General features: G+C 48.5%; 12 protein-coding genes across 12 annotated transcripts; 6 read left to right on the forward strand and 6 right to left on the reverse strand.

Moving 5' to 3' along the window:
• Window positions 1-179: 179 nt before the first annotated feature.
• On the forward strand, window positions 180-1,964 carry N7519_005333 (uncharacterized protein; the record flags this gene model as incomplete). The annotated part of the gene is made up of 9 exons (XM_057292109.1): window positions 180-230; window positions 280-335; window positions 401-642; window positions 695-873; window positions 930-1,235; window positions 1,317-1,338; window positions 1,386-1,538; window positions 1,595-1,765; window positions 1,822-1,964. The coding sequence occupies 9 exons, from the start codon at window positions 180-182 to the stop codon at window positions 1,962-1,964; spliced, it is 1,323 nt and encodes a 440-aa protein (XP_057146920.1).
• Window positions 1,965-2,379: 415 nt separating this feature from the next.
• N7519_005334 (glycoside hydrolase family 125 protein) lies at window positions 2,380-4,046 on the forward strand (the record flags this gene model as incomplete). The annotated part of the gene is made up of 3 exons (XM_057292110.1): window positions 2,380-2,507; window positions 2,571-3,397; window positions 3,436-4,046. 3 exons carry the CDS (start codon window positions 2,380-2,382, stop codon window positions 4,044-4,046), a joined length of 1,566 nt encoding a protein of 521 aa, XP_057146921.1.
• Window positions 4,047-4,701: 655 nt separating this feature from the next.
• On the forward strand, window positions 4,702-5,505 carry N7519_005335 (uncharacterized protein; the record flags this gene model as incomplete). The annotated part of the gene is made up of 1 exon (XM_057292111.1): window positions 4,702-5,505. The coding sequence occupies one exon, from the start codon at window positions 4,702-4,704 to the stop codon at window positions 5,503-5,505; it is 804 nt and encodes a 267-aa protein (XP_057146922.1).
• A 112-nt stretch (window positions 5,506-5,617) lies between these two features.
• Window positions 5,618-7,119, reverse strand: N7519_005336 (acyl-CoA dehydrogenase family protein; the record flags this gene model as incomplete). Its single annotated transcript, XM_057292112.1, has 4 exons — window positions 5,618-6,123; window positions 6,175-6,264; window positions 6,323-6,550; window positions 6,627-7,119. The coding sequence occupies 4 exons, from the start codon at window positions 7,117-7,119 to the stop codon at window positions 5,618-5,620; spliced, it is 1,317 nt and encodes a 438-aa protein (XP_057146923.1).
• Window positions 7,120-7,409: 290 nt separating this feature from the next.
• N7519_005337 (putative protein kinase) lies at window positions 7,410-9,760 on the reverse strand (the record flags this gene model as incomplete). The annotated part of the gene is made up of 2 exons (XM_057292113.1): window positions 7,410-9,258; window positions 9,390-9,760. The coding sequence occupies 2 exons, from the start codon at window positions 9,758-9,760 to the stop codon at window positions 7,410-7,412; spliced, it is 2,220 nt and encodes a 739-aa protein (XP_057146924.1).
• A 964-nt stretch (window positions 9,761-10,724) lies between these two features.
• Window positions 10,725-14,144, forward strand: N7519_005338 (DNA-directed DNA polymerase delta POL3; the record flags this gene model as incomplete). Its single annotated transcript, XM_057292114.1, has 6 exons — window positions 10,725-10,925; window positions 11,032-11,115; window positions 11,166-12,884; window positions 12,943-13,152; window positions 13,244-13,347; window positions 13,400-14,144. 6 exons carry the CDS (start codon window positions 10,725-10,727, stop codon window positions 14,142-14,144), a joined length of 3,063 nt encoding a protein of 1,020 aa, XP_057146925.1.
• A 507-nt stretch (window positions 14,145-14,651) lies between these two features.
• On the forward strand, window positions 14,652-15,613 carry N7519_005339 (uncharacterized protein; the record flags this gene model as incomplete). Its single annotated transcript, XM_057292115.1, has 4 exons — window positions 14,652-14,750; window positions 14,832-14,993; window positions 15,052-15,058; window positions 15,147-15,613. 4 exons carry the CDS (start codon window positions 14,652-14,654, stop codon window positions 15,611-15,613), a joined length of 735 nt encoding a protein of 244 aa, XP_057146926.1.
• A 1,584-nt stretch (window positions 15,614-17,197) lies between these two features.
• On the reverse strand, window positions 17,198-17,533 carry N7519_005340 (uncharacterized protein; the record flags this gene model as incomplete). Its single annotated transcript, XM_057292116.1, has 1 exon — window positions 17,198-17,533. One exon carries the CDS (start codon window positions 17,531-17,533, stop codon window positions 17,198-17,200), a length of 336 nt encoding a protein of 111 aa, XP_057146927.1.
• A 96-nt stretch (window positions 17,534-17,629) lies between these two features.
• Window positions 17,630-18,485, reverse strand: N7519_005341 (uncharacterized protein; the record flags this gene model as incomplete). The annotated part of the gene is made up of 4 exons (XM_057292117.1): window positions 17,630-17,881; window positions 17,939-17,980; window positions 18,040-18,332; window positions 18,404-18,485. 4 exons carry the CDS (start codon window positions 18,483-18,485, stop codon window positions 17,630-17,632), a joined length of 669 nt encoding a protein of 222 aa, XP_057146928.1.
• Window positions 18,486-20,237: 1,752 nt separating this feature from the next.
• Window positions 20,238-20,870, reverse strand: N7519_005342 (uncharacterized protein; the record flags this gene model as incomplete). The annotated part of the gene is made up of 1 exon (XM_057292118.1): window positions 20,238-20,870. The coding sequence occupies one exon, from the start codon at window positions 20,868-20,870 to the stop codon at window positions 20,238-20,240; it is 633 nt and encodes a 210-aa protein (XP_057146929.1).
• Window positions 20,871-21,463: 593 nt separating this feature from the next.
• On the forward strand, window positions 21,464-21,823 carry N7519_005343 (uncharacterized protein; the record flags this gene model as incomplete). The annotated part of the gene is made up of 3 exons (XM_057292119.1): window positions 21,464-21,601; window positions 21,661-21,722; window positions 21,778-21,823. The coding sequence occupies 3 exons, from the start codon at window positions 21,464-21,466 to the stop codon at window positions 21,821-21,823; spliced, it is 246 nt and encodes an 81-aa protein (XP_057146930.1).
• Window positions 21,824-22,434: 611 nt separating this feature from the next.
• On the reverse strand, window positions 22,435-24,234 carry N7519_005344 (putative C2H2 finger domain protein; the record flags this gene model as incomplete). The annotated part of the gene is made up of 4 exons (XM_057292120.1): window positions 22,435-23,131; window positions 23,199-23,426; window positions 23,488-23,915; window positions 23,986-24,234. The coding sequence occupies 4 exons, from the start codon at window positions 24,232-24,234 to the stop codon at window positions 22,435-22,437; spliced, it is 1,602 nt and encodes a 533-aa protein (XP_057146931.1).
• Window positions 24,235-25,276: the final 1,042 nt, after the last annotated feature.

Below are 25,276 nucleotides of genomic sequence, written 5' to 3' on the forward strand. Positions count from 1 at the left end.
GAGCTCTCCAGCCCTTTTCTGTAGAAATTCCAACCGGGCTCGCCCGGCGACAGCAAACGAAAGAAGAGAATGTGAGTGGAGAGCCGCTGAGCAAGACACCGCAAATGCCAAGACCCGCTGACTGATACGCGTTAAGTGGTTAAGCACGCGTCTGAGCAACTCGCACTTGAACAACAACCATGGACTCAAAGTTGTATCTGGCTGAGAATGTTCTCAATGAGCGGCGCCCTGTATGATTTCTATATGTCCTTCAGACAAGGAGGAGCTAATCAGAATTAGGTCACATATCGCCTATTGAGCCGCGCGCTCAAAGTGCACGCCAATCGCGCCAAACAGTATGTTCAGTGTTCGCAACGACAAAGATCGGAAGTGAAATTAACACTGACACTCCGTTGCATAGGATCCTTTTTGAATTCCACCGTAATGAGAACGCGAAGAAGCCACAGACCGTCCACGCTACCTACGTCATCTCCGGTATCCAGAAAGCGCCCGAGCCGGTCCCTACGAACGGCCATGCAGACGATGAAGATGAGATGATGCAGAGTAGCCCATACTTGCCAAGCTCAATGCCGAATCAGGATACAACCTCGGACTCAATTCGCACTGCCTCGATCGTGTTAGCACGCGAGGAAGACCTGGAAGGTACGCAGATTCATGGATCTTGGTGATGCACAGTACTGAATGAGTGGAACAGATGCGAAATCAACATTTCAGTCGATATCTACAATCCATGTCTACAGTCTCCAGCCTACGGCTCTACCGGATTTGAATGTGTTGGTTGATGCCAACCGGGAGATCTTGAGTACACACGGGCAGGAGGATCCATTGGAGTGTGGGAAGCAATGGGGTATGATCCAAAATCGGAACGTCAAGGTAGGCCAGTGATTACTTCGACAGATTTACCCCGATCTAATGTTTATATGATCCAGCGGAGGACTGGCGCGCGCCCACCGCCGCCTGCAGCTCCAGCCGTGAAGGCGCCGGGTGCCAAGGCATTGAAGCCTTCGACAGAGTCGACGGTGCCCGCTAAGCGGCCGCTGCAAAAGGAAGAATCCCCAGCGAAGACGGAAGCTATCAAATCCGATGAACCGAAGTCTGAGCCATCCTCTGCTGCCAACTCCCAGACATCCTCAAAGCCTTCAGCTAAAGCTGCACCAGCAAAGCAAAAAGGCAATCTTTTCAGCTCTTTTGCCAAGGCGAAGCCAAAGACCAAGGCATCAACTCCCGCAGAACCGGTTCGTGCCATCACTCGTGCTGCCTTTTTCATGTATTCTTTTGTTCGTCACTGTATCTTATTTTACTAACTTTGACTACAGGCCGCACCGAGTGCAGAAGATGGTTAGTTAACCCCACTCGGCTTTGATACATTAGCTAACATTTTCTAGTCGTGCTTGACGATGCCTCTGAAGAAGAGGCGGAAGAATTGTTCCCTGATAGTACCGATAAAGTAGCAGCAGCAACCCGTGAAAACAGGAAAGAGCGTGAGGATAAGCTCAAGAAGATGATGGATGATGACGATGACGATGATGAGGCTGACGGTATGCTCTGGCCCTCAAACGCCAACTTGGAAAGGAATCGACTGACATGGATCCAGACGAAGATATGCCCGATGCCGATGACGAGCCACGTGAGCCCACGCCCGTTGAGCAACCGCCACCATCAAAGCCGGCGGAACTTAAAGAAGTGACCGTACAGGGCGGCCGGCGGCGGGGCAAGCGGCAGGTCATGAAGAAGAAGACGGTCAAGGACGAAGAAGGATACTTAGGTCCGTGCATCATGCTGAGACCAATTCATTTGCCGAGATGTACTAATTTGTTACAGTTACCCGGGAAGAAGCAACTTGGGAGTCTTTCTCCGAGGATGAGCCGGTGCCTAAGAAGAAGCCCGCAGTCAATGTTCCCAAGGCCAAGGCTGGCAAAGCTGCGGGACAGGGTAATATCATGTCTTTCTTCGGGAAGAAGTGATCTCTGTAGTATTATTGAGGTATCCAATGAATTTCTAAAAACATAGATATCTAATACCAAAACATATATCCAGTTCATTCCCGTCATGAATTGTATATCAACCCAAGAAAGGAAATTCCGAGATGTCGATCTTCTCCGCACTTCATGTGGGGAAGAGTGTCATCGTGCCTAGACCGATGTCACCTCGATTTTGCGGTGTACTTTGTATTCCTCCGAGGAAATTCCCTTGAGATTCATATACAGGGCCGTGTAGCTCAAAATGTACTCATGCAGTCACGGAGAAATTCTATGCGAGTAGTGGAATGTATCCCTGTCTGGTTGGGATCGACATACATCCCCTCTTACTTATCCCGGCCTTCTTCCCTGTAGCAGTGAAATTCTGTCCCTCAATCTCTTCCGACTTCACACCTACGCCATGACTCTTCCTGCTGTCCTCGCAGTCGCTCTGCTGGGGCTCCAGGCTGCCGCCCTCCCAGGCAGAGACGACCCAGCCATCTTGCGACGCGCCTGCCCAGACTACACCTCCTATGCATCAACGCCGCAGTGAGTATCTACGATCCAAGGAGATGTGCCTAATAAATGCTAAACAATGATTTAAAATCACAGTGCTCCCTATAGTGGAGGTCCCTTGAACCTTCCCTTTCAGCGACCTGCGGAAGCATGTCGGACATTCTCATCTCCCGCCGTGGAGAAGGTCATTGACGATATCACCTCGCGCCTAGTCGATAAGGACCTGGCTCAGTTATTCCGAAATGCATTTCCAAATACCTTAGACACCACAATTCGGTGGCATACGAACGGATCAATATCATCCGGCACCAATGCCAAGCGAGACGGCGCGCAATGGACCGGAGTGCAGACGTTCATCGTGACAGGCGATATCAACGCTGAGTGGCTTCGTGACTCAACCAACCAACTCAGAAACTACCAGAAACTGGCTGCTAAGGACAAGAGTCTTTACTCGCTCATCCTGGGTGCTATCAACACGCAGTCCGAGTTCGTCATCCAGTCGCCCTATTGCAATGCTTTCCAGCCACCGGCTCTCAGCGGTATCAAGCCGGAAGCCAGCACCCAAAAAGACACCGTGCATCCTGCCTATGATGAGTCTTTTGTATTTGAGTGCAAGTATGAACTTGACTCCCTGGCCCATTTCCTACAGCTAGGCACCGAGTTCCACGAGAATACTGGTTCAACTGAGTTCTTGACGGACCGATGGTATAAAGCGCTCGAAACTGTGCTGAAAACAATTGATGCTGAGTCTCAGCCCACCTTCAATACTCATGGCCAGTTCATCCAAAACCAGTACACGTTCCAGCGCGAGACTACCATTGGCACCGAGACTCTCAACCTAGCTGGTGTTGGCAACCCGCTAAATAGCGAGACCGGCCTAATTCGCAGCGCCTTCCGTCCTAGTGATGATGCTACAATCCTAGGTTTCTTTATTCCACCGAACGCTATGATGTCCGTACAGCTCCAAAAGACGGCGAAAGTCATCAAGGCAGCGGTGGACCTGCAAGTCTCGTCGCAGACTTACAGGAACGCGGCACCAAGCTAGCCAAGGCAGTTCGCGATCACGGCATTGTTCAACACCCCAAATATGGCGATGTCTACGCATTTGAAGTTGACGGGTATGGGTCACGTATTCTCATGGACGACGCCAACATCCCCTCACTGCTCTCGTTGCCCTACCTCGGCTTTGTGGACAAATCAGACACCGTCTACAAGAACACACGCAAAATGATCACCAACAAGGCCTCCAACCCGTACTACCTGGTAGGTCCGCAGTTCCACGGCATCGGTGGTCCACATATCGGTCTTGAGAACGCCTGGCCCATGTCTCTACTTGTCCAGGCTATGACCTCTGACGACGACGATGAGATCATTGGAAACCTCAACCTCGTTCGTAACTCCAGCTTGCTTGGACTTGTTCACGAGTCTATCAATGTTACTAACATCAAGGACTACACCCGTCCTTGGTTCGCGTGGGCAAACTCGGTCTTCGCGCAGACTGTTCTTAAGATTGCTGCTGAGAGACCTCATTTGATCTTCGATACCGATGCGAAGCCTTATATTGTTCAATAGGGTTGCCAGAATATTTGTTTGTGGCTTGGGCTTCTTTGGCGTTTCTTGAAAATACCCATGGACCTTAACCATACCCTTATATCGTTCGGTTTGTTATCCATTGCATGAATTTTGGGAATGTGCTAGTTCTCTTTTTTTCCCTATCCTGAGCATGCCCAGTTCGATGCTTTTCTTTTGGCAGTCTAAGTTTTCGCTTCTCCCTAAGACAGGCCTTCACCAATCTAGTCCGCTCCGGGCATAGCCTTTTCAGCAACAAGGCCCCGGGGGCTTAGTGTCACATATTTGCATTAGCTTGGCATTAGCTTGATCCTCTTGGCCATCCCAATGAAAAAAAAAAAGAATATATATATAACTTCAACTTCCTTCTGCTCAATATCCACAGTAAACGATGGCATACAATCGACTCCCGCACTTTCTGTTGACCCTCTTTCGCGAACTCCTCAATACCATATATTCCGCAGGAGATGATCCGCTACTTGCCCGAGCTCATGGACTCTTACTAAAGGAACCTTCCCAAACCGATAATATTTTACTCCTAGTACCGATTACTCTAGGGATTATTCTCAACCTTCTGGTAAGTGACTACACGTAAGAATCCCTATTTCCCGCAGAGGCTAATAGGGCTCAGATTCGCTATACCATTGGCCACGTATTAATGCACATCTTAATCCTTGAAACCGTGGAAAAGCAAGCCAATTCTTCTGAGCTCGGGGACAAGAAGCGACCTCCCTCTAGCCGTAAACTGCTCCGAACCACTGTCCTCCTCTACCGTAAAGGAGGTCTCCGTCTTTTTGTGAATGGCATCGGTTCCGCCTGTACCTACTGGGCAATGCAGTCCTCGATAACGAAACTATCGACTATTCTACTTCCTGGTCCGGTCGCGTATATTATTGCATCGGTACTGCTCGCTGAGACCCGTTTCTTCTGGACTGTGCGCACCGTCATTCCGCGCGACCAGCTAGACTTCGTGCCCTACACCCGCGACCGCCAACGATGGAAAGCCCTGGTGTTCCCCACTTTGATCTATGCCGCGGCCGAGTCGGTGATGATGTATGTGCCGGCTCTATTTGACAGCAGCCTTGCCCCATCGTCGGACGAGGAAGTCACTATAGCCGGGCTGTCGTACATTGTGAGATCGGACATCCTGATATCGGGGTTCATGCTCTCTGTCCAGCTGTTTCTCCTCCTGCCTTCTTATATGGTGTTAATCCTGACCCAGGCCAGTCTGCTGCCGCCAAATTGCGAGACGCTGATCTTTGCCCCGGGACAGCAGCATCGGGGTAGACGGGTGGGAGAGATCTTTCCGACAGTCAACCGAGGACCCCTACAAGCACAGGAGGCGGTGCAGATGATTGGCGTGGGACAGTTGCTCTGGTATCTGGAACTGCATGAAAAGATGTGTTTATGTTTGGTTGTGGTTTCTGCTGTAGTGCATTCGTTAGTCTACTCTATGTTGTAGAATGGAATACCACCTGGGCAGCGCCTGGGTCATTCTCCAGTAAGCCAATTAAGCATAGTAGTTATCATAGCTAATAAAACTTGATATACATATGAGGGAATCCAATATTCTTTCATACTTTAGACTGCCTCTTCTCAAGGGCCTTTCGTTGAGTGCGAATCGCCTTTGTCTCCTCTCTCAGCGCCAGTCCCGCCATGATTTCCTCACTTCCGCCACCAACTACATGAACCCGAGCATCACGACTAATCTGCTCAATTCGAGCACCTTTCCCAGCCTTGTTATAGCCCGCACCTCCCATAATCTGCTGTGCTTCTCGAACACTTTTTTCCAGAGCCCTGGTCGACATGACTTTAAGCAAGGCAGTCATGCCACCAATGTTGACGTCGTCGGAAGGACGATCTTTCGTTAGCTCAAGGATATTCACAAGCTGTTCCATGAACGCATAGGCTGGCTCGATCATGAGGCCAAATTTGAAGATCTTGGACTGAATCGCCTGCTTTTCAATCAGCGCAGATCCAAACGTCTCGCGTTTGACGGCATAGTTGTAGGCGTCTTCGGCACAAACTCGGGCAAGTCGCAAGGATGCACAGGCAAGCGCAAGGCGCTCTGGGTTAAAGTCTGGATAAAGTATTAGCAGCTAATTAAACATGTTGGCTTAAGAAGGCTTACTCGACATGATAAGAGGGAATCCCTTGTTCTCTTGGCCGATGAGGTTCTCCACAGGGACGTGCACATCTTCAAACTCGATGAATGTTGAACCTAAGTTGGGTTAATTGGCGATGTATTCACATGGTCGTATTGAAAAAGAAGCACCCACCACTGGCATTCACGCCCGAGTTATGCATACGTCTGCGAGTCACACCGGCAGTAGCCAAGGGGATAACAAGCAAGCTGATACCAGACCTGCCAGGACCGCCAGTTCGAACAGCAGCAGTGCAATAGTCAGCCCAGATGCCATTGGTAATCCATTTCTTCGACCCATTCACAATGTAGTGATTCCCATCCCGCTGAGCCGTCGTCTGGATATTAGCAACATCAGAGCCAGCTGGAAAAAGTAAACAAAGTTAGCAACCCATTTTCGTAGGAAGATATACTTCCACCACAAAGTAAGCTGCACATACCATCCGGCTCTGTAATTCCCAAACAGAACCTAATATCCCCCCTCGCAACACCAGGAAGCCACCTCTTCCTCTGCTCATCATTCCCAAAACGCGCAACAGGCGGACATCCAATCCCATTACCACCACCAAGCCCCCAAATAACACCGACATATCCAACGCGCGTGAGCTCGTCCGATACAATCAGCGAGCACCACGTATCCCACTTCTCGCGCGGCACATTCCCAGGAAGAGAGAGACCGGCTGAGTCCTCCTCGCTCGTGAGGGGATGCACAATGCTGTAGCCCAGCTTGCAATGGCGCCGGCGTACGGCTTCGGGGACTTGGCCTGCTTCTTCCCATTCTGCGGCGTAGGGGGAGATGTATGTATCGACGTATTCGCGCACGGTGGCGCGCAGGTTGTGGTGCAGGTCTGTATAGTATGGGTTACGGACGTCTAGTTGCGGGAGAAGGGGTTCGCTGTATGGAGCTGTTGCGGGGCGGAGAGTGTCGGCCATTATGAAGTAGTATTTACCTAGGTAGTCTTATGGGAAGGTGGATAGGTAACTAGTTAATGGTAATATGGTTGTATTTGATTATTTGATGAATTGGAAGTACAGGGTGGTCTTATGCGGGGAAGTAGCTCGGTCGCCTGTGAAGAATGTGGGGAGAGCTACTTGGCCGAGGCCCGAATGCTGACTTTCATCTTGTGCTTCATAAGAGGGGAGTATGCATTTTTATCGTTATTTGGGTATATGGTATTAAAATCCGTGGTCATTCATTGCCTTTGTTCCAGACACTTCCAAGGTCATTTCTGCGTTTCCTCGAATCGGCGAACAGCTTTCTTCATCGCTCGCAAATGCTCCTTGACATCCTGGCAGCTCCACCTGTGCTGCGATTTGGGCTCCAACATTTTTTTGATACACGTCATGAGAGAATCCGCGACTGAGGTTCCGTCGTCCAGCACGATCGAGCCATAATCGATCTTGGCGGCGAAATCGGTAGGGAAAATGGTGCGCTCGGACGGATCCTGGCCTGACCCGCGAGTCAGATCACTCAAGACGAATTGTCTCTCCATCTTTGTGTTTAAACGATAAACAGTCTCGAAGAGAATGACGCCAAGCGCGTAAACATCGAGCTTTTCGTCGATCTTATATTCGTCAAAGTAATCCACCGGTGAGCTCCGGTCATCTTGAGGCGGAGATAGATTGGCTGGGGGACGATAGAACTCAGTTCCAACTACCCGCTGGATATTTTGTCCCTCTCGGTATGGTGTCATAGTGCCCTGTGAGGCATCGTTGATGTGGGAGATATCCGCCACGAGACCAAAGTCCCCGATACGGGGACGACTGAACTGGACTGGAGAAGCTTCGCCGGAGCTGCACGCGACACATATGTTTTCTGTGCTGTTCTCTGGTGCACACAAGAAGATATTTGCAGGCTTCAAGTCACGATGCACAATTCCCTTTGAGTGGAGGTACTCAACACCCGAGACAATGTCCATCACAAGCTTTATCGAGGGCAGTAGGTGGAAGCAATGGCGTCTGGCGAGTGAACATTCATCATACTTCGGAGCCGCTTGAGGGTTCAGGTACGCGCCGAGCGAGATAGGATGAAGTGACATCTGGATGTGAAGAATGACCGCAGGGGGTTGCTGCCCAGGCCGACAACGGCGTTGAACTTGAAGTTTAGATTGGTCTTGGCTAAGACCATCTGTGAAGATGTCGTCGGTATCCCCAAAAGTGGATGTTTGGCCAACAGAGGTGTTCCCGTCGAAGGTACGGGGAATGGATTCAACGTCGTCATCATCTTCATCCAACCCCCTTCGTGAGCTTTTCTTTGAATGGTGAGATGACGTAGTTACGTGGCTGTCCCGGCGATGAATGCTCTTGCTGAAGCTATGATCTCCAGGAAGAGAGCTTGACTGTGACTCAGGATTTGAACTTTCAGAATGTCCGAAGACAATCCCCATGCTTGACTCGTTTGGAGTGTCTGGAGAAGGCAAGTCGTTTTGCGATCTGTCATATGCCACGTGAGAAGGGTGGTATTCGGCTGGAGGTGGGTGCGAGTGATGAGCCTGCTCGACCCACGCCCCATAGTATCGAACAATATTTGTATGTTCAAGGCGGGCGAGTGTTCGAATTTCCTTCATGATAACCTCGAGCTGATTTTGACTTCCGAATTGCAGCTGCTCAAGTCGTCTTTGGCTAAGTGGAATTTTCTTGACGGCGTAGTCTTGTCCGTCGATGTGGTTTGTGACGTGGTACACTTCGCCGAAGGACCCGCGGCCCAAGATCTTGAGTTCCTGGAATTCAACGGAGTATCTTGAGAGCTGATTGTATGGTGGGGCTGTTGGAGAATTGAAAAGAGGAACTCCTACAGGCGAACTGCCAAATAGGGGAATTGAGGGATTAGGGAAGTTCATTGGCCCACGGGGAACAGTTGGAAGAAAATCCACCTTATTAGCAGGAGGAAGCTGTTTCCGAAACGATGGATTTGGTTCGGTATTCCGGCGGAACAGAGTGGGACTCTCCACATCTTCAACGCTAGATCTCTTGATCGAAGGCTTTGTAATTAAGGCGAGGTCCTCGCCGGAGCCAATTGTAGGGGATCGTGCATTGGGTTCATGGAAATTCATATCCTCAAGGGCAGATATACTAAGCAAGTCGAGGTTATCCCGATAACTCTGCCTACTTGGCCCCATCTCCCTTTGTCAATACCGTCGGCCAAGATACCATGAGTCGACAGAAACTGTGATTTAAATTTGTATAGTTTCTTGCCAAGATACTGAGCCTCGGGGCTGTGTCGACTGAACGATTTATTCGAGCCACGTTGAGCATTGAGAATGTCTGCTGCTCGACTTTGGCAGTAAAATTCCAAGAGGGCGGCTGTCATGATATTTGCATGTTGATCAACATTCACATCAGCCAGATCTTGTGGTAATGTTGATCTATCGCCGAAGGAGATCGAAGAGTCTGCATCTGTAGAACCCGAGTCTTTCGGAGCTTGCTTGGTCTTGTCCTTCCTCGGGCTGTGGGATTCATTCTTTGCAGCATGTCGAGGGGTTGGTGACGCAGATTCCTGGGTTTGACTTGCTTCTGAACTCGAGTCGGAATCTGAGTCCGATGGTATTTCTGCTGCTGGTCGGAACAACGACATATTGATACACTTTCCAATTCCAATAGCACATGCAATGACGACTTGAATCAGCGCTGTGGCAGCGCCATTGGCAATGAGAGGTGAAGCACACAGGTGATTTGAGGAAAAGGAAGAGGAAGGAGAAAGAAGCCAGGGCGACAAGTCGGTATAAAGATTGCTGCCTTCCGTAAACTTGAGCTGGATGTTGCCCCGCAATAAAAAGACGGGCGCTCTTTGATCAAAGGCAATGACTCAAGATTGAAAGAAAACAAAAATGGACAGGTGTCAGATATCCCTTGGACGGAGATGCCACCTTGTGATTGAGATCAAAAAGATGTAAACATGTCACAGAATCCTAGCGGGCGGTGATCTCAAGTTTCCATCGGGTTCTAAGAGAATGTCTCTGGTAGGGCGTGGGGCTTGCAGTTCTTGGCGAGAGAATTGAAGGTCTTTTGGACAGAGTCGGAGACTGTACATTAAGGGAAATCCATAATAGAGGCAACGACGAAGTAGACAAAGACTTGGCCTTGAGATAGTCATTCAGTGCCAAGCCGAGGGCGGCGAGTCATCCGTTTCCGCACCCATGGACTTGGCGGGACTCAAGAAGGATATATGATGAAAGGACAAATACGTATCCACTCAATATAGCTATTCATGTGAGTATAAATATTTAGTATAACACATACCTCTCGTATCTGACATATGATGCACAAAAGAAGGAAATATCTACCTACCTAGGTAGGGAGACCTTATTGCCTCTACTCTTTGGCCAATCAGATCACTCCGAATCTTTGTTCAATTTAGCTTATCTTATCGCACGTGACTTGTCACGCGTTAACGTCACGTCGTTGGCGCGACAGCGCGACTTTCACAAGGAGTTGCCCGCTCAACACCTTCCCGAGTCTACAAGTTCATTCTCACCCCATATTGTTTCTACCACGAAATTGACTCAGACTCCGTGATCCTCAGTCTGGGAGTTATCGTCATGCCTGAAGCTATTATCCCTCCCCAGAAGCGGGTGCTAGGCGACGCGGCGAATACTTCCAACAGTATCTTGAAATCTCCCAGCGGTCTCAAAAAGCGGAAACTCGACAATGAACCAACTGTGCAGTTTACGCCATCCTCGCAGATCTCTCGGCGAAAGATTGGCTCGAGTCAACCGCAGAAAAGTCAATTCGAGGAGGAGGTACTCGAAAAGTTGACGCAGGATATTGGCGACTTGAAGGAGAACAACTCGGAGAAGGACCAACAATGGGAGCGCCCCCCCTCTTGGTGACTTTGACCCAGCCAAGGACAACATCTGTTTCCAACAGATTGACGCGGAAGAAGCAACCCTGATGGGAAAGCCTGCCATTCGGCTTTTCGGTGTCACCGAGGTAAATATATTTGCCATTCTCTGGGTTTTCATATTTAACAAGATTCGTAGGCTGGACAATCGGTATGCCTTCATGTCACTGGCTTTGAACATTACCTCTACATCGCCGCTCCTGTCAGCTTCACCAAAGCGGATTGCGACACCTACAAACATTTCCTGGAGCAAAAGCTAAGCCAGAACATCACTGCAATCTCGTCCGTGCAGCTCACAATGCGCGAGAACATATACGGATTCCAGGGAAACCAAAAGAGTTATTATATTAAGATTACGGTTACTGAGCCAAAAATGGCCGCTCGATTGCGAAGTCTATTAGAGACTGGTAGTGGAAGCATGAACTACAAGGGTATGTGGAGCGGCGCAGATGGGATCCTCACATTTGACAATATTCAATACCTTTTGCGCTTCATGATTGACACTGGGCTGGCTGGAATGGCTTGGGTCGAGGCGATGGCTGGGAAATATCGTCTTCTTGGACAGAGTCAACGATTGTCCAACTGCCAGATCGAAGCTTCCGTCGACTATCGTGACATGATAGCTCATCCACCAAATGGTGAATGGGCTAAAATGGCACCTCTTCGCGTCCTCTCCTTTGATATCGAGTGTGCTGGACGGAAGGGTATCTTCCCGGAGCCTAACGTGGACCCTGTCATCCAAATCGCCAACGTTGTTACCCGATATGGAGAGACGAAACCATTCATCAGAAACGTATTTGTCCTTGATACCTGCAGTCTGATCGTCAACACCCAAATTTTGGAATTTGAAAAGGAAGAGAAGATGCTCGACGCCTGGCGCGATTTCGTGGAAAAGGTGGATCCTGACGTTATTATCGGATACAACATTGCCAACTTCGATTTCCCATACTTACTTGACCGCGCCAAGCACTTGAAATGCACTGGGTTCCCTTATTGGACCAGATTGAAGGGGTTCAAGACAGAGGCCAAGGATGCAAATTTCTCGAGCAAGCAAATGGGCAATCGAGACACGAAAGCGACGAATACCAACGGCAGAATTCAACTTGATCTTCTCCAATTGGTTCAGAGAGATCACCAGTTGAGAAGTTACACCCTTAATTCCGTATCCTACGAGTTTTTGAAGGAGCAAAAGGAAGACGTTCACCACACGATGATTACTGAGCTGTTCAACGGTACCCCGGATTCTAGACGACGACTCGCAGTGTACTGTCTGAAAGATGCATATCTGCCACAACGATTAATGGACAAATTGATGTGTCTGGTCAACTACACAGAGATGGCAAGGGTCACGGGTGTACCGTTCAATTTCCTCTTGTCTCGAGGCCAACAGGTCAAGTTTATCAGTCAACTGTTCCGGAAAGCCCGAGAGCAGCAACTCGTTATTCCCAATTCCAAGCCTCAAGACGAGCAGGATTACGAAGGTGCCACTGTCATCGAGCCGAAGCGAGGATACTATGGCGTGCCCGTTGCAACCCTCGATTTTGCGTCACTGTACCCCTCAATCATTCAAGCACACAACCTCTGCTACACGACCTTGCTCAACAAGAGCAGTGTTGAGAAATTGAACCTGAAGAAGGATGAGGATTACATCGTCACTCCAAATGGAGACATGTTTTGCACAACGAAAGTTCGCAAAGGCCTTTTGTCCCAGATTCTCGAGGAGCTGTTGTCGGCAAGAAAGCGTGCGAAGAAGGAGTTGGCTACCGAGACCGATTCTTTCAAAAAGGCAGTGCTGAACGGTCGTCAACTCGCTTTGAAGGTCAGCGCAAACAGTGTCTACGGTCTGACAGGTGCCACAGTGGGTAAAACTGCCTTGTCTTCCCATTGCTAGTAGTACGACGAGTTATGGTCGTCAGATGATTGAGAAGACAAAGCAAGAGGTAGAAGCACGCTACACAATCGCCAACGGTTACTCTCATGATGCTGAAGTCATCTATGGTGACACCGATTCCGTCATGGTCAAATTCGGCGTCACTGAACTGGCAGATGCAATGAAGCTTGGCCAAGAAGCAGCAGACTATGTTTCTGCGAAGTTCATCAAGCCCATCAAGCTTGAATTCGAGAAAGTATACTTCCCTTATCTTTTGATCAACAAGAAGCGATATGCTGGACTGTACTGGACGAACCCCGACAAACATGACAAGATGGACACGAAAGGGTATTGAGACAGTCCGACGTGATAACTGCCTCATGGTTCAAAATGTCATTGAGACCGTGCTGAACAAAATCCTGATCGACCGGGATATTGATGGCGCACAAGAGTAAGTTGGTCATTCATCAAACCAAGCTATCAGAAACTAACATAATATCTAGCTACGTCAAAGCCACCATTTCAGATCTTCTCCAAAATAAGATCGATATGTCAAAACTCGTCATCACAAAAGCGCTGTCGAAACGCAAAGAGGACTATGCAGGCAAACAGGCACACGTCGAACTTGCTGAGCGCATGCACAAGCGTGACGCTGGTTCTGCGCCAACACTTGGCGATCGTGTGGCCTACGTCATGATCAAGGGTTCCACTGATTCCAAGGGCTATGAACGAGCAGAAGATCCCATCTTCGTGCTGGAAAACAACATTCCCATCGACACTAAGTACTACCTTGATAACCAGCTTACAAACCCACTCAATCGTATCTTCGAACCCATCTTGGGCGAGAAGAAAGCGGGCCAGTTGCTCACTGGCGAGCACACACGGTCTATCACCAAAGCGGCGTCGAACTTGGGTGGACTGATGAAGTTTGCCAAGAAAACCCAGACCTGCATGGGGTGCAAGAAACCACTTTCTAGCAAGGACGAGATGGAGGGTGCCGTCTGCTCGAACTGCCGTCCCCGCCTCGGTGAACTTTACACAAAAACCCTCACCAAGGTCTCCGATCTAGAGGTCCGATTCGGGCGCCTGTGGACTCAGTGCCAGCGATGCCAGGGTAGTCTTCACTGTGAGGTCATCTGCTCATCCCGCGACTGTCCGATTTTCTACATGCGCATGAAAGCAAAGAAAGATGTGGAAGATTCACAGAAAGATCTGTCCCGATTCGACTTTGACGCTGGTGCTTGGTAAAGACGGAGGTTTTCCATTGTATGATTTATTTGTTTTCTTAAATAGTTGGCTTTTTAGTGGTATGGTTGGTCATGAGCATGGTTGAATGGCGTTGAAGCTTGAAAATACTGTACAATGAGATTGAAATAATAACAAGAAGACGTGGTCACCTTCAAGTGGCTCACTTCTTTTGCATCTTTCCCCAAGTTTCTCGGATCAGCCCTTGGAGTTACCATGCAGCAAGATCTGGTGAGACTATAGACTGGAAATACGACAGACAATAGGGGCAATACACAGAAGAACAATAGGGACAATACATATGTACATATGTAGACAATAGACAACAGACCCCGGAATGAAATAATCGGATTGAATAACGAACAAGTAAATGTCCAATTAAATTAGTAAATCTCGACTTCTTTCCTCTCGTGGACTTAAACCCGGAAGCGCGTCATCTGCGAAGCCGAACTCTTGGCGCGGAGTATCTGTCGATCTTCAGTTTCACCATTTCCCAAGTCTAAGCCCGCCATGAATCCTACGGTAGAGGATGAAGTCGATTGTTCCCATAATCCAAAGGCTACTCCAAAGGGCAATCCCAATGCAAATGACACAGTCCCTTGGTCGGAGGTATGTCTGCGCAAGGCGCGAACTGAAAATATGGACGGTTTGCGGCGAACTGTGACTGACCGGCTTTGTCTTTGCGACCAGATTTTCTCCCGTCATGAGGCCGTCCTCTGCTCTCATCTCGAAATGCTAAGCATGGTGAAGGAGCAGATTGCGCCGGAGGCCAATGGTTTCCAGACCGTTTCGTCAATGGTGAACAAAACAGTACTGGCGATGAACCAGCTGAAGATAGCTAGGAAACATATGGTGAGTAGTCTGCTCAATTCCATTTTTCCTGACCCCTCACTGACCGTTTCTTCTTTAGATGAGCAGTAAGTCTCGCCGAACTCCTACCCCGGAATCAAGAGAAGAACATACCCCAGCCTTTAGTACAGACAGGAATTGACACGACAGCCTTAGGAAACGCTACACCTCCAACCTCCAGTTCCTCCTCCTCCAACCCCACACAGTCTACTGACACAGAGGCCAATACTCGCAAGAAAAGACGCAGGATCTCTCGGGACAATGACAAAGCCGGTCCTGACCCCACGGACGAGAAGCGAGCCCCCAAACGATACCGTGACTCTTCCCCCCAGCCAGAAACTGAGCAAGACGGACAGTTCACGTCAACGTCACTTGGAACGGAGGATATCTCAGCAGAGGTCCAGCGACGGCTGAAAATCAAAGAGGAGCAACGTTTAAAAAAAGAAAACCCCAAGGCGGATAAACGCAAGCGCGAAAGTCTCGCGTCGAATGAAGGTGAATCATCCATTGCAAGCAGGCCTCGGAAAAAACGGCTTAGGCTGGAGAATGGGCATAAGAGAGATGGTGATCCAGTGGACAACGAGGCAGATTCTCCGAGAAAGAAACAACGCAAAACGCCTTAAAAGAAAGAATTTGAAGGAGGCCATGAGCGATGCTGGTCCGTTGCTCGGTTTTATTTTACTTCTGTCGGGGCTTGTGGTTCGTCTATTGGCGGATACTAAGAATTAGAAGAGGCAGTGATGCTTGCATTGTGCGACAGATGACAGTTCTTACTGAAAATATTCTTAGAATTATAAATACTCGGTGACAGGTACTATTTACTGTCCTGCTGATCCCTATCCTGGTAGAGATTATATCAATAAGTCACAACAACCTGTAGGTAGCCTCTTCTGGCGTTAAGTTTCATGATATGTGCAGACCGTGATAGTTAATTCTACTTATCCTTCTAGCTATAGCACCAATAACGGGATGAAAATCTGTAGATATAAAAGGTATCTGGGGACATGTCTTAGAAGGGCGTAGAGAAGACAACTAACAAGACTATTAAAAAGGCTGCCAAAACAAACATAACAACGCCGTATCAGATATTTCCGCAGATGCTATATAGATATAGGTCTAGTGGGAAGGCAGAACAAGGGGGTAGACATGTTCCCTAAAACCCTCGTCATCATGTTGGAAAGACTGTTGTTACTATTTCTACGTGCAACATGCCTATTCGAACAACCCGCAATTGGTCTGCAATATCTAAAGATTCTAGAGTATACCTAGCCCAAAACGTATATATGTACAAGTGCTACTTCGTGTATCTCGAAGGATCGATACTCAGCTTCATGGTTCCCCTGTTTATAGTCAGTCTAAAATACCTACAAGCTACAGAAAATGAAATCCAAGTGGAGAATAATATTTTTTTCATTTCAAAATACATCCAACGTGTTTTCAAGACCAAGAAACTCTCCACGACCATGGCATCGCGAGAGACTCCTTGATCAAGGATGGTACATGACATATCCCGACGAATTTCCCATCTGGAAAGCTGATAGACCCTCAACGACCATGGCATCGCGAGGGGATTCTCAAGCCAACCAAGTTCAGTATATGAAGATTCTCCCATATCCAGGTATATCCCATTTGGAAAGCTGTGAGACTCTCAACGACCATGGCATCGCGAGAGACTTCCAAGCCAACCAAGTTCAGTACATGAAAAGATTGTCTCATATCCAAGTATATCGTTCCCAGGAATAAATAATCCGAAAATGAAACATGTAAAACGCCCAAAAACAGATGGTATTAAATGGCAAGACCCCCCATTCGAGCCGTGAGGTGAAGGTGAGTGGTTTTCTTTTTTCTTCTGGCGTTGATGCTGATTTTGATGCAAGTGCCAATGTTGATGTTGATGTTGATTGATGTTGATGTTGTCTTCACCCCGACGGGGCCATGGGAAAACCCGACAAAACCCTTTTTGGGTGCCGGTAAAAACCATAGCCGGGACTGCACCTCTAGGTAAAAGTTCCTTTGTTTCCCTCCATTTCATATTTGCCGATTCGAATCCCTTTCCTCCACCGAGCTTCTTCCCGGTCTTGGGTCTGGTCCTCCCTGTGGACGGAGCAGTCGCTGCATGCACCGTCGACACCAGGACCAGACGAGGTTTGTGTGTGTTGTCTGTCGATGGAGTCTTCTGTGCCCTACTCTGGGAGGGTTGTCACCCGTCATAGACGGTTCGGACCCGATTTGAGGAACCCAGAGGTCTTGGGGCTGGTTCGGATGTCGGTAGACAGATTTGTTTTTCTTTGCTCCCTTTCTTTTCCCTTGCTCAGTTGAGGACCCTTTCCTCCACCGATATTTTTCTCGGTCTTGGGTCCGATCCTCCATGTGGACGGAGCAGTTGTTGCATGCACCGTCGACACTAGGACCAGATGAGGTTTATGTGTGTGTTGTCTGTCGATGGAGTCTTCTGTGCCCTGCTCCGGGAGGGTCGTCACCCGTCCCGATTTGAGGAACCCAGATGTCTTGGGGCTGGTCCAGAGGTCGGTAGACTGATTCATTGTTCTTTGCTCCCTTCTTTTTCCTTGCTCAATTGAGGGCGTAGCCAGGGTCCAATTCGCTAGCTAGTCGGAGCATTGTCTCTGCCTGTGATGAAGTTAGATAAAGTAATTACACTCAGCGTTTCCTTGCAACTTTGGAGAACTGATGATCTTGGGATGGACAGCTGGGGGATGGAAAGTTGGCGGACGGAAAGCGGGACGACGGAAAGCAGGATGATCAAAGGAAGAGTGATAGAAAGCAGGAGGAATAACAGCAGGTTGATGGAAAGCAAGGGGATTGAACTGGAAGTGGGAGGGACTAACAATTTCTTTCACTGCCAGAGCACCCATGGCAAAAGCTTCGATTCTCTGTAAAGAAGTTAGTGCATGTTGCAGACCATTTGCTGCTTCCCAGAGATCACTCACTGGATCAGGGAGAGGTGGCGCGTCCGGCATCTCGATGTCATTCTGAATTCAATGTTAGCAACTGGTCTTTACAAAATGGATGTGGATGTAGATGTACTTACTGGTTCATCGGATGGCGCCTCAGTCATCTCAATGTCGATGTTTGGATTCTGGGCACGTCGGTTGAAGTTCTTCCCCCTGTAGTTTGGGTTGTAGTTCTTCCCCTTGTAATTGCCATTGGCATTGCCATTGACATTTGCATGGCCGTTGGATTGCTGGCCGTTGGGTTGCTGGCCGTTGCCGTTGCGAGGGTCGAATTTCTTGACTTTGTAAGGGGTGTTGACATTGGCCCGTTCGATATTGGCTTTGTGAGGGTTGAAGTTTTTGCCCTGTAGTTGGGGTTGAAGTTCTTCCCCTTGTAATTGGGGTTGCCGTTTTGGTTGTTCCCCCGGTTGTTTGTATTGGTGTATGTATTGGAATTGGAACTTGAATTGCCGTTGGCATTGGCATTGCCATTGCCATTGCGAGGGCCGTGGCCCATTTCTTTGTAAAAGCTTCTTGCAAGCATGGTCATTCGATTGAACTTCCAAAAGCCGGATTTCCACTTGTGAGAAGAGTGCAACACCTCTGTTTTTGGCTTGTTTCTTTCCCTTGGCGTCGGCCTTTTTTTTGTGGAATGTTTTGGGGAGGATTTGGTTTTTTTCTTTTTTTCTTTTGCGGTTTTTTGGTCTATAGTCTATTGGTTTTGCCTCAGCTGGGATACTTCACCTCAAGAGGCCGGTAACTCTCTCCAAGTCCGACGATTAAAGACAACTCCCTGACCCTCGTAACTTGGTGTGGTTTGCTTTTTGATGATTTTGATATGTGGAATGACCCCCGGCCGAGAGGTGAAGAAGGAAAGAAAAAAGACGAGTCGAGGGTGGGCTGAGGCAGTTTATAATACAAGGAGATACGCTACTAAGCCAATCTAGGGACGTTGCTGGCTTCCGACATGGATTCCTTGGATTCGTAGAAGTTAATGTCTAAATAAGGGAAAGTTGATCTCTCATCGTACTGGATCTCATCATATATGGGGGGCAGGCCGTTATATGTCGAGCCTAAAGCAGTGTCGGACTGAGAAGGGAAAGCAAACAATGGACCATTGTTAACGGTAAAGGGAGACGGACAAAGAACCTTCAGATCTTCAACTTTGGCTCGACCATTTTAACAGAGGTCTTTGGGGCATTTTCATCAGAGGCCCGGAACCTAATATGGAATCGGCCTGTTGTTGGACTTGATGTAGAGGGCATATACATAGAAAGTATATTTGAGTGTCAGTATGATGTCTCGTCCGTGAAATCCAGGCAAAAGCAAAACTTCCAAGTATCTTGTGATTCCTGTTAAACTTAGGTCATTCTGCTGTCGGAGAATACGGGGTAAATAATTGTGTCGGAGCACTCAATCGAGTCGCTGGCAACATTCTGTTGGGGCATCACGGGCATACCCCGAGTCAAAGACAAAGACTTCAAATGTTAATTTATCGGAATGAGAAACTTAAATCCTTTTTGCCTTTGTTGAGTACTGCAGACAATTGCTTTCTTCCGATGAACAACGCCTTTGATGTGTAGTTTGTCAACTATGCCTAATACGGAGGATAATGTCATCGTGACCATACATCTCGATCAAAAGTACATAACATATATATGTAATTATAAAGAAATCTACCAAAGAAAGATGTCATACAAGGAAACAACGGTCTTATAATATAGTTCCCTGCAATTATGGACTTTCCACCAGGTCAAAAGATGGAAGTATGACCAAGCCAATGAGAGACTAGAATTATGCGCGCTAGACCTTGTACAGTAACAAGCTATACCCGATTCGGAATCGGCCACAGGTCTCCCGTTATAGCTCCTTGAGGGTTGGGGACTTGGTCGAGTAAACATTTGTTGGGTTCTGCCAGGATTCTACAATTCCTAGCAATGAGTCTCTTGCCAAGTACTTGTGCATGTGACATCTATTTCATCTTTTTGCTAGATCTTTCTAGGATTGGATCGCCATTCCTCTCGTTTTTTAAGTTGTACTTCCACTCACTTCAACCTTACATATGCCCGGGTATATTACATTCTCTGTCGGGCAAAACCTGGCTGTCATGATGGTCCCTAAAACCCTCGTAAGTCAGATAAATTCCTGGCAGGTGGAATTCAAAACTCAACCAAACACCTAATCCCAATGCAAAGCAGAGCAAAATATAATACATCAAAGGGAGAGACAGACGCTGTACAAGGCAAAAGCAGAGACAGCACAAGCAGCGAGGAATCAATCCTTCTCAGCCACAGTCTCATCCTTCACCCCCCTCACCAGCCTTCCCATCCTTCCCACCCCAAGTCCAAACATCCCAAATATGCTCCTGAATCAAATCACCATACCCCTTCCCCTCACTAAGCGCCTTCTGTTCCTCCCTCAACCTCCTCTCCTTCCACCCCTCAGACTCCCCACCCATCCAAACCCGCTGCACAATTCCTTCTTCCTGCGCCTGTCTCGCCTTAAGCTTTTCAATCTCCTCCATCAACCCAGGATCCGGATCCCTGCGCTGCTTATCCGAAAGTGACAAAATCCGCGCCTGCAACTGCTCATGCTCAGCCTGGCGGAGCTGCGCATCGCGCGCAGCCCGAAGTCGTTCTTGGATCTCCTGCGCGCGCTCGCTCGGCAGAGAAGAGAACGTCCCCTGCACGCGGGAAATGCGCGCGTCAATACGGTCGACTATGCTGCGTCCTGTGCGATCGTGCACGATGTGGTTTGCGGATGCGCCGAAGGAGCAGAGGACTAGGACGGTGAGAGGGTCGAGTTTGCGTGGTGGGAGGGCGATTAGGATCGGCGCGCCGATTAGGAATGTGTAGGCTGCGTAGTTCTTGAAGCGTTTGTAATCTGCTTCGCGCGTTGCGTTTAGGTCTGGCGTTGAGGGGGATGCCATTGTTGATTTTTTGGTCTGGAGTTGGTGATATTGCGCGACGTTGGAGGAAAATTTATGGTTTGCGGTTGGGCTTGGCGGATACTTGGCAGGGTTGGGTTGATCGAGAGTTTTATGTTTGTCGACTCTCTTTCATGTCTACTTTATTTTTTTTATTTCTCTATTTGCACATGGGTTTGAAGTTTAACACAATAGTATTATGCTGGAAATGGTAATTTCTCCATTCTGACTGCAACAGAAGCAAAAAAGCGATTATTCAACATGATACCAACTACATGTACATAGTACGCTTCAGTGGGATCTCACCAAGCTCTATATGAAATACTTAAAGCCACATCTGTAAAAATCGAAAGTCTCATGCCTAAGGGACTGTTCAAGGGTAAATATCTTATATAGTGCGGATAAAAACAGGGATCTAAGTTGAGCTTCATATATGATTGGCAGAGTCGACAATCCCACACGTGCACCCTATTGGTGTTCAGGTCGAGGTTATACAATTACATTATGTATCAAATCAGGACTGACTTCCACCATTGACTTCATTACCTCTCCACTTCCACTCATCTTTCTCCATCCCCCATCTCCAAGCCATCAAGATGTTTGCCAACATTCTCTCCTGGTTCTCCAAGGAGGCCACTCCCAACCCTACATCGGATGCTACAACTAGCATCGAAGGCCACCAACCCGCCAGCCCAGAGGCCCCCTCCACCGACCGCATAGTGACCGAGCAGCCTGTACGCCATACAAGACACATCCCCCTCTAACGAATAACGAACCCTACTAATATACCTAGAACTCCGAAGAGAACATGCTAAAGCTGCGTGGTGGCGGCGCCAGCGACATCTGCTGTGGCCTGTAAGTCAAATTCGTCTGAAGGACAAACAGCCAAACCAAACTGACACCCATCTAGTTGCGCCGGTCTTCTCTGCTTCGAGTGCTGTGAGCATTGCTGCTAGTTTCGAGCACGTCGTCAGATTTCCTCGATTTCTTCGATACTTTGCTCTACGCCGGTTTTGCGCGTTTGTTTCATCCGGTGATTGGCTTTTCGAGGGTCTGGGACGGGGACTATCGACAGGTGGGGACTGGCCGGGCTTGAGGGGGCATTCTTGTCCTACTTTCTATGCTGCGTATCCCTATTCAGCGATTATGACTCTTGTTCTGGGCCATTTGCCAGAGCCTTTGCGTGAACATAGAGTCCGGCCTCGGCTTTAACATACCCGATTTCTTTTTCTAGCTGGACAGATTGAAATTCAATATTGATTTTGATCTTATTCTTTCCTTACTGTCACTGTTGACTGCTTTGGTTGCATCTTAGAGGCTGCACGGTCTGATGGGAACAGACATACTGGCTCTACTCTGGATAGTGGGCATTGACCAGGGTAATTTATGCTATGGAAATATGAAAAAGTGAAGACATTTCCCTTCTATTCTTCATTGATGTGAATTAATTTCAATCCGTAGAACCATGGCAGATAATCTTGAAGCTCACCCTTCAAGCTCACCCACAGCTACCATCCTCAACGTTCATTCTCAGAAACCGCCCCTAATCTCAGTTTCAAAATCGTCCTCAAAGCTCTTCCTCCTCATCTGCCTCGTGCTTATCAGAAAAGACCATTCCCTCCAAACCATCCACTAGGGATTCCGCGTTTGAGGAAACGGCCTCCACGTTAGAAGACACGACTCCTGCATCGGAAGATACAGCCTCCGCATTTGAAGAGACATTATCTGCGTTCGAGGATACGGGCCCCGCGTTGGAAGATACAGTCTCCGCGTTGGAAGAGACGTCATCTGCATTCGAAGAGACCGGCCCCGCGTTGGAAGACACGGCCACCGCCTTGGAGGATACAGTCTCTGCATTCGAAGAGACATCAACGTCATCTGCGTTCGAAGGAATGGGCCCCGCGTTTGAAGCTACAGCCTCTGCATCCGAAGAAACATCATCCGCATCCGAAGATACATCATCTGCATTCGAAGAGACGGCCACTGCGTTCGAAGAGACATCATCTCCGCTCAAGGATGCGACATCCTCATCCGAAGACCCGGGAGTATTGTGCTCAGGCTGGCTACTCACATCGAAAGCAATCTCCCCCGGCTCCGTTTCGTCACCGATCATCCGCGGGATATCGGCAAAGCCACGAGTAACTTCGTTGAGTTCCTGTTCAATTTGACCTGTGGTCACACGGAAAGCACACTTAGAGTATCGAGCCTCCATGTGCGCGACGAGTGCGGCGAGGGTTCTGAACCGTTTGAAGCATCGAGGGCAACTATAAAAGCCATTGTTAGTGAGAATCGCTTTGCAATTTAAACGAGCAGAAAAAAGTAGATACTTACTCGTTGATTGTTTCATCCTCCATCGTGAGATGATACTCAAATGTGGTAATGTACAAGAAAGATGAACCGCAGTTGCAGTAGTAGCGTCGCTTCTCATGATTCCAGAAGCTATCAGGGTTCACGCCTTGAATCTTGCGGTGAGCCGCTGCTCGGCAACGAACGGGAGAAACATGGTGAGAAGGACCTGCTTCTTGGACAACCAGAGAAGATCCAGAGGGTCCTGCCTCACTTGACTGCTCAGGCGCTCCGTGAGGAGACGAGAAAGGATTATCGTGACGCATTGAGGTACCGAAAATATCGTCGAGGAGGACACCCCCCGGGCGATTCAGTGGAGCTACTTCCTGCTTTTCCTTTGACTGGGGTCATCGGAGTGCCCAGCTCGGGCCAGTTATCATGAGGGATGGTTGCATCATTGGTATCGCGAGCAGGGCGCTTTCCTTCCATACGGGGTGTTTGGAGATCCAGCAGAACGCCACCATCCGTATCCGGGTCCTCACTGGAGGTATCAGAGGGCGGGGACTGTGGTCCAGGAGAATCCCTGCCCATGGTCAGAACACTTGCTGCGCCGTGAAGGTCATAGTTGGCACCGTCGCGGGCTTTGTCTGGCAGGGTAAGGACAGGGCAGTCCTTGTCTTCGATGTGTTTAATGACTGCAGAAGCGGACTTGTACTTGCAACCACAGCCCATGCAAGCGACTTCGCGACCTTCATGGTGATTCTAGAAAAACGGGGAGTTAGTACTGTTTCTTGTTTCTGTCGATGCTACCAGAAGAATGATGAAGACTCACGTTTCTCATATGAACTTCCAGACCGGCCTCGCTGCGGAGCTCAAGACAGCATTCAGGGCAAGCAAAGTGACGGTCGCTCATAATCTTGTGCAGATGAAGGGTCTGCTGAGACGGGAAGTCGAGGTCACATTTCATACAGTAAGAATGTCTGTCCGCATTGGCTTTATGGTGTTGCATCTCGCTGACGGAATTGAAGCCAAGCCTACAGCCCTGGAAGGTACAAAGTACCTGCTCCAGCTCTTCAGCCATTGCGAGGAACGTTTATCAGCCGTCAGGACGATGGAATGACCCGTATCAACGAAGGAAAATAGGATATCAAGATAGTTGGAGAAGGAAAAGAATGTGAAAGAACGAGAATATCAGAAAAGTGGCAGGAGGGGAAAAAACGAGAAAGTCGTTGGAAACCTCTGAAAGGGCAAACAAAATGGTTTCTCTCTGGCAAACTGGTGGCCTCTTTCAAGGTTCGGATGTCAGAAGAAAGGAAGAGGTTTGATATTGGGTAATACATTAGACAAAGCTACCTACCTAGGTAGGTAGAAGACCAAAAAAAGGAGGAAAAAGGGCATCAGTTTTATTTGACGAGGCCAGGGATCGATCGTATGACTTTGCTGTTTGGGTTCAGTTGACCCTCACCGTCGTCGTTCCATCCGAAAATGGGTGTCTGAATAGTCTCATTTTTGACTTGATATGCATGTACCTAAGGTTCAAAGTGGCTGCCAACCACCACTTTCAAATGTTTAGATTTTCTTATAAATTGACAGACAGGAAGCAGAATCCATCTAGATACTATACCCCAAATTTGATACTCTAGTAAGACTAGGAAGATAGGTAAATCAAAGATCTAAGCTTCTAAGTGACATCTCTTTTAAGTGTTTGGCCCTATATGAAGAAGACAACGACTAATATTTCAACCAGCCCCCCCCAGTGGTCCAGGGGAATAGCCCCTTGCAGGAGAGAGAATAGCCTCCTCCCCACTGCCGGTTCGGACTCTTATATACCCAGGATGCTTGGCAACTGTAGGTCCAGATAGCGGAAGGCCATATAAGGGAATGTCCGGAGGAGGGGACAGAGGTGCCGGACTCCTCTCTGAGGACTCTGGTATACCATGTCCTGTCTTGAGGTCTAGGAACGGTCTAGATTAATGGGGATTTTTTTATCTTTGACGTTTTTTTGATGGTTTTTGGTGTTTTTTGGTGTTTGGTGATGCTCTCTTATCTTCCGTCCCATTCTTCCTTCTTCCTATACCAATGCTCTTTCTCATCCTTTTGAGGCCATAATGCTCGACCTAATG

This window comes from Penicillium mononematosum, assembly GCF_028829835.1.
Source record: "Penicillium mononematosum strain IBT 11891 chromosome Unknown utg000003l:1.0-8172316.0:1.0-8177699.0, whole genome shotgun sequence".
NCBI classification, from domain to species: Eukaryota; Fungi; Ascomycota; class Eurotiomycetes; order Eurotiales; family Aspergillaceae; genus Penicillium; species Penicillium mononematosum.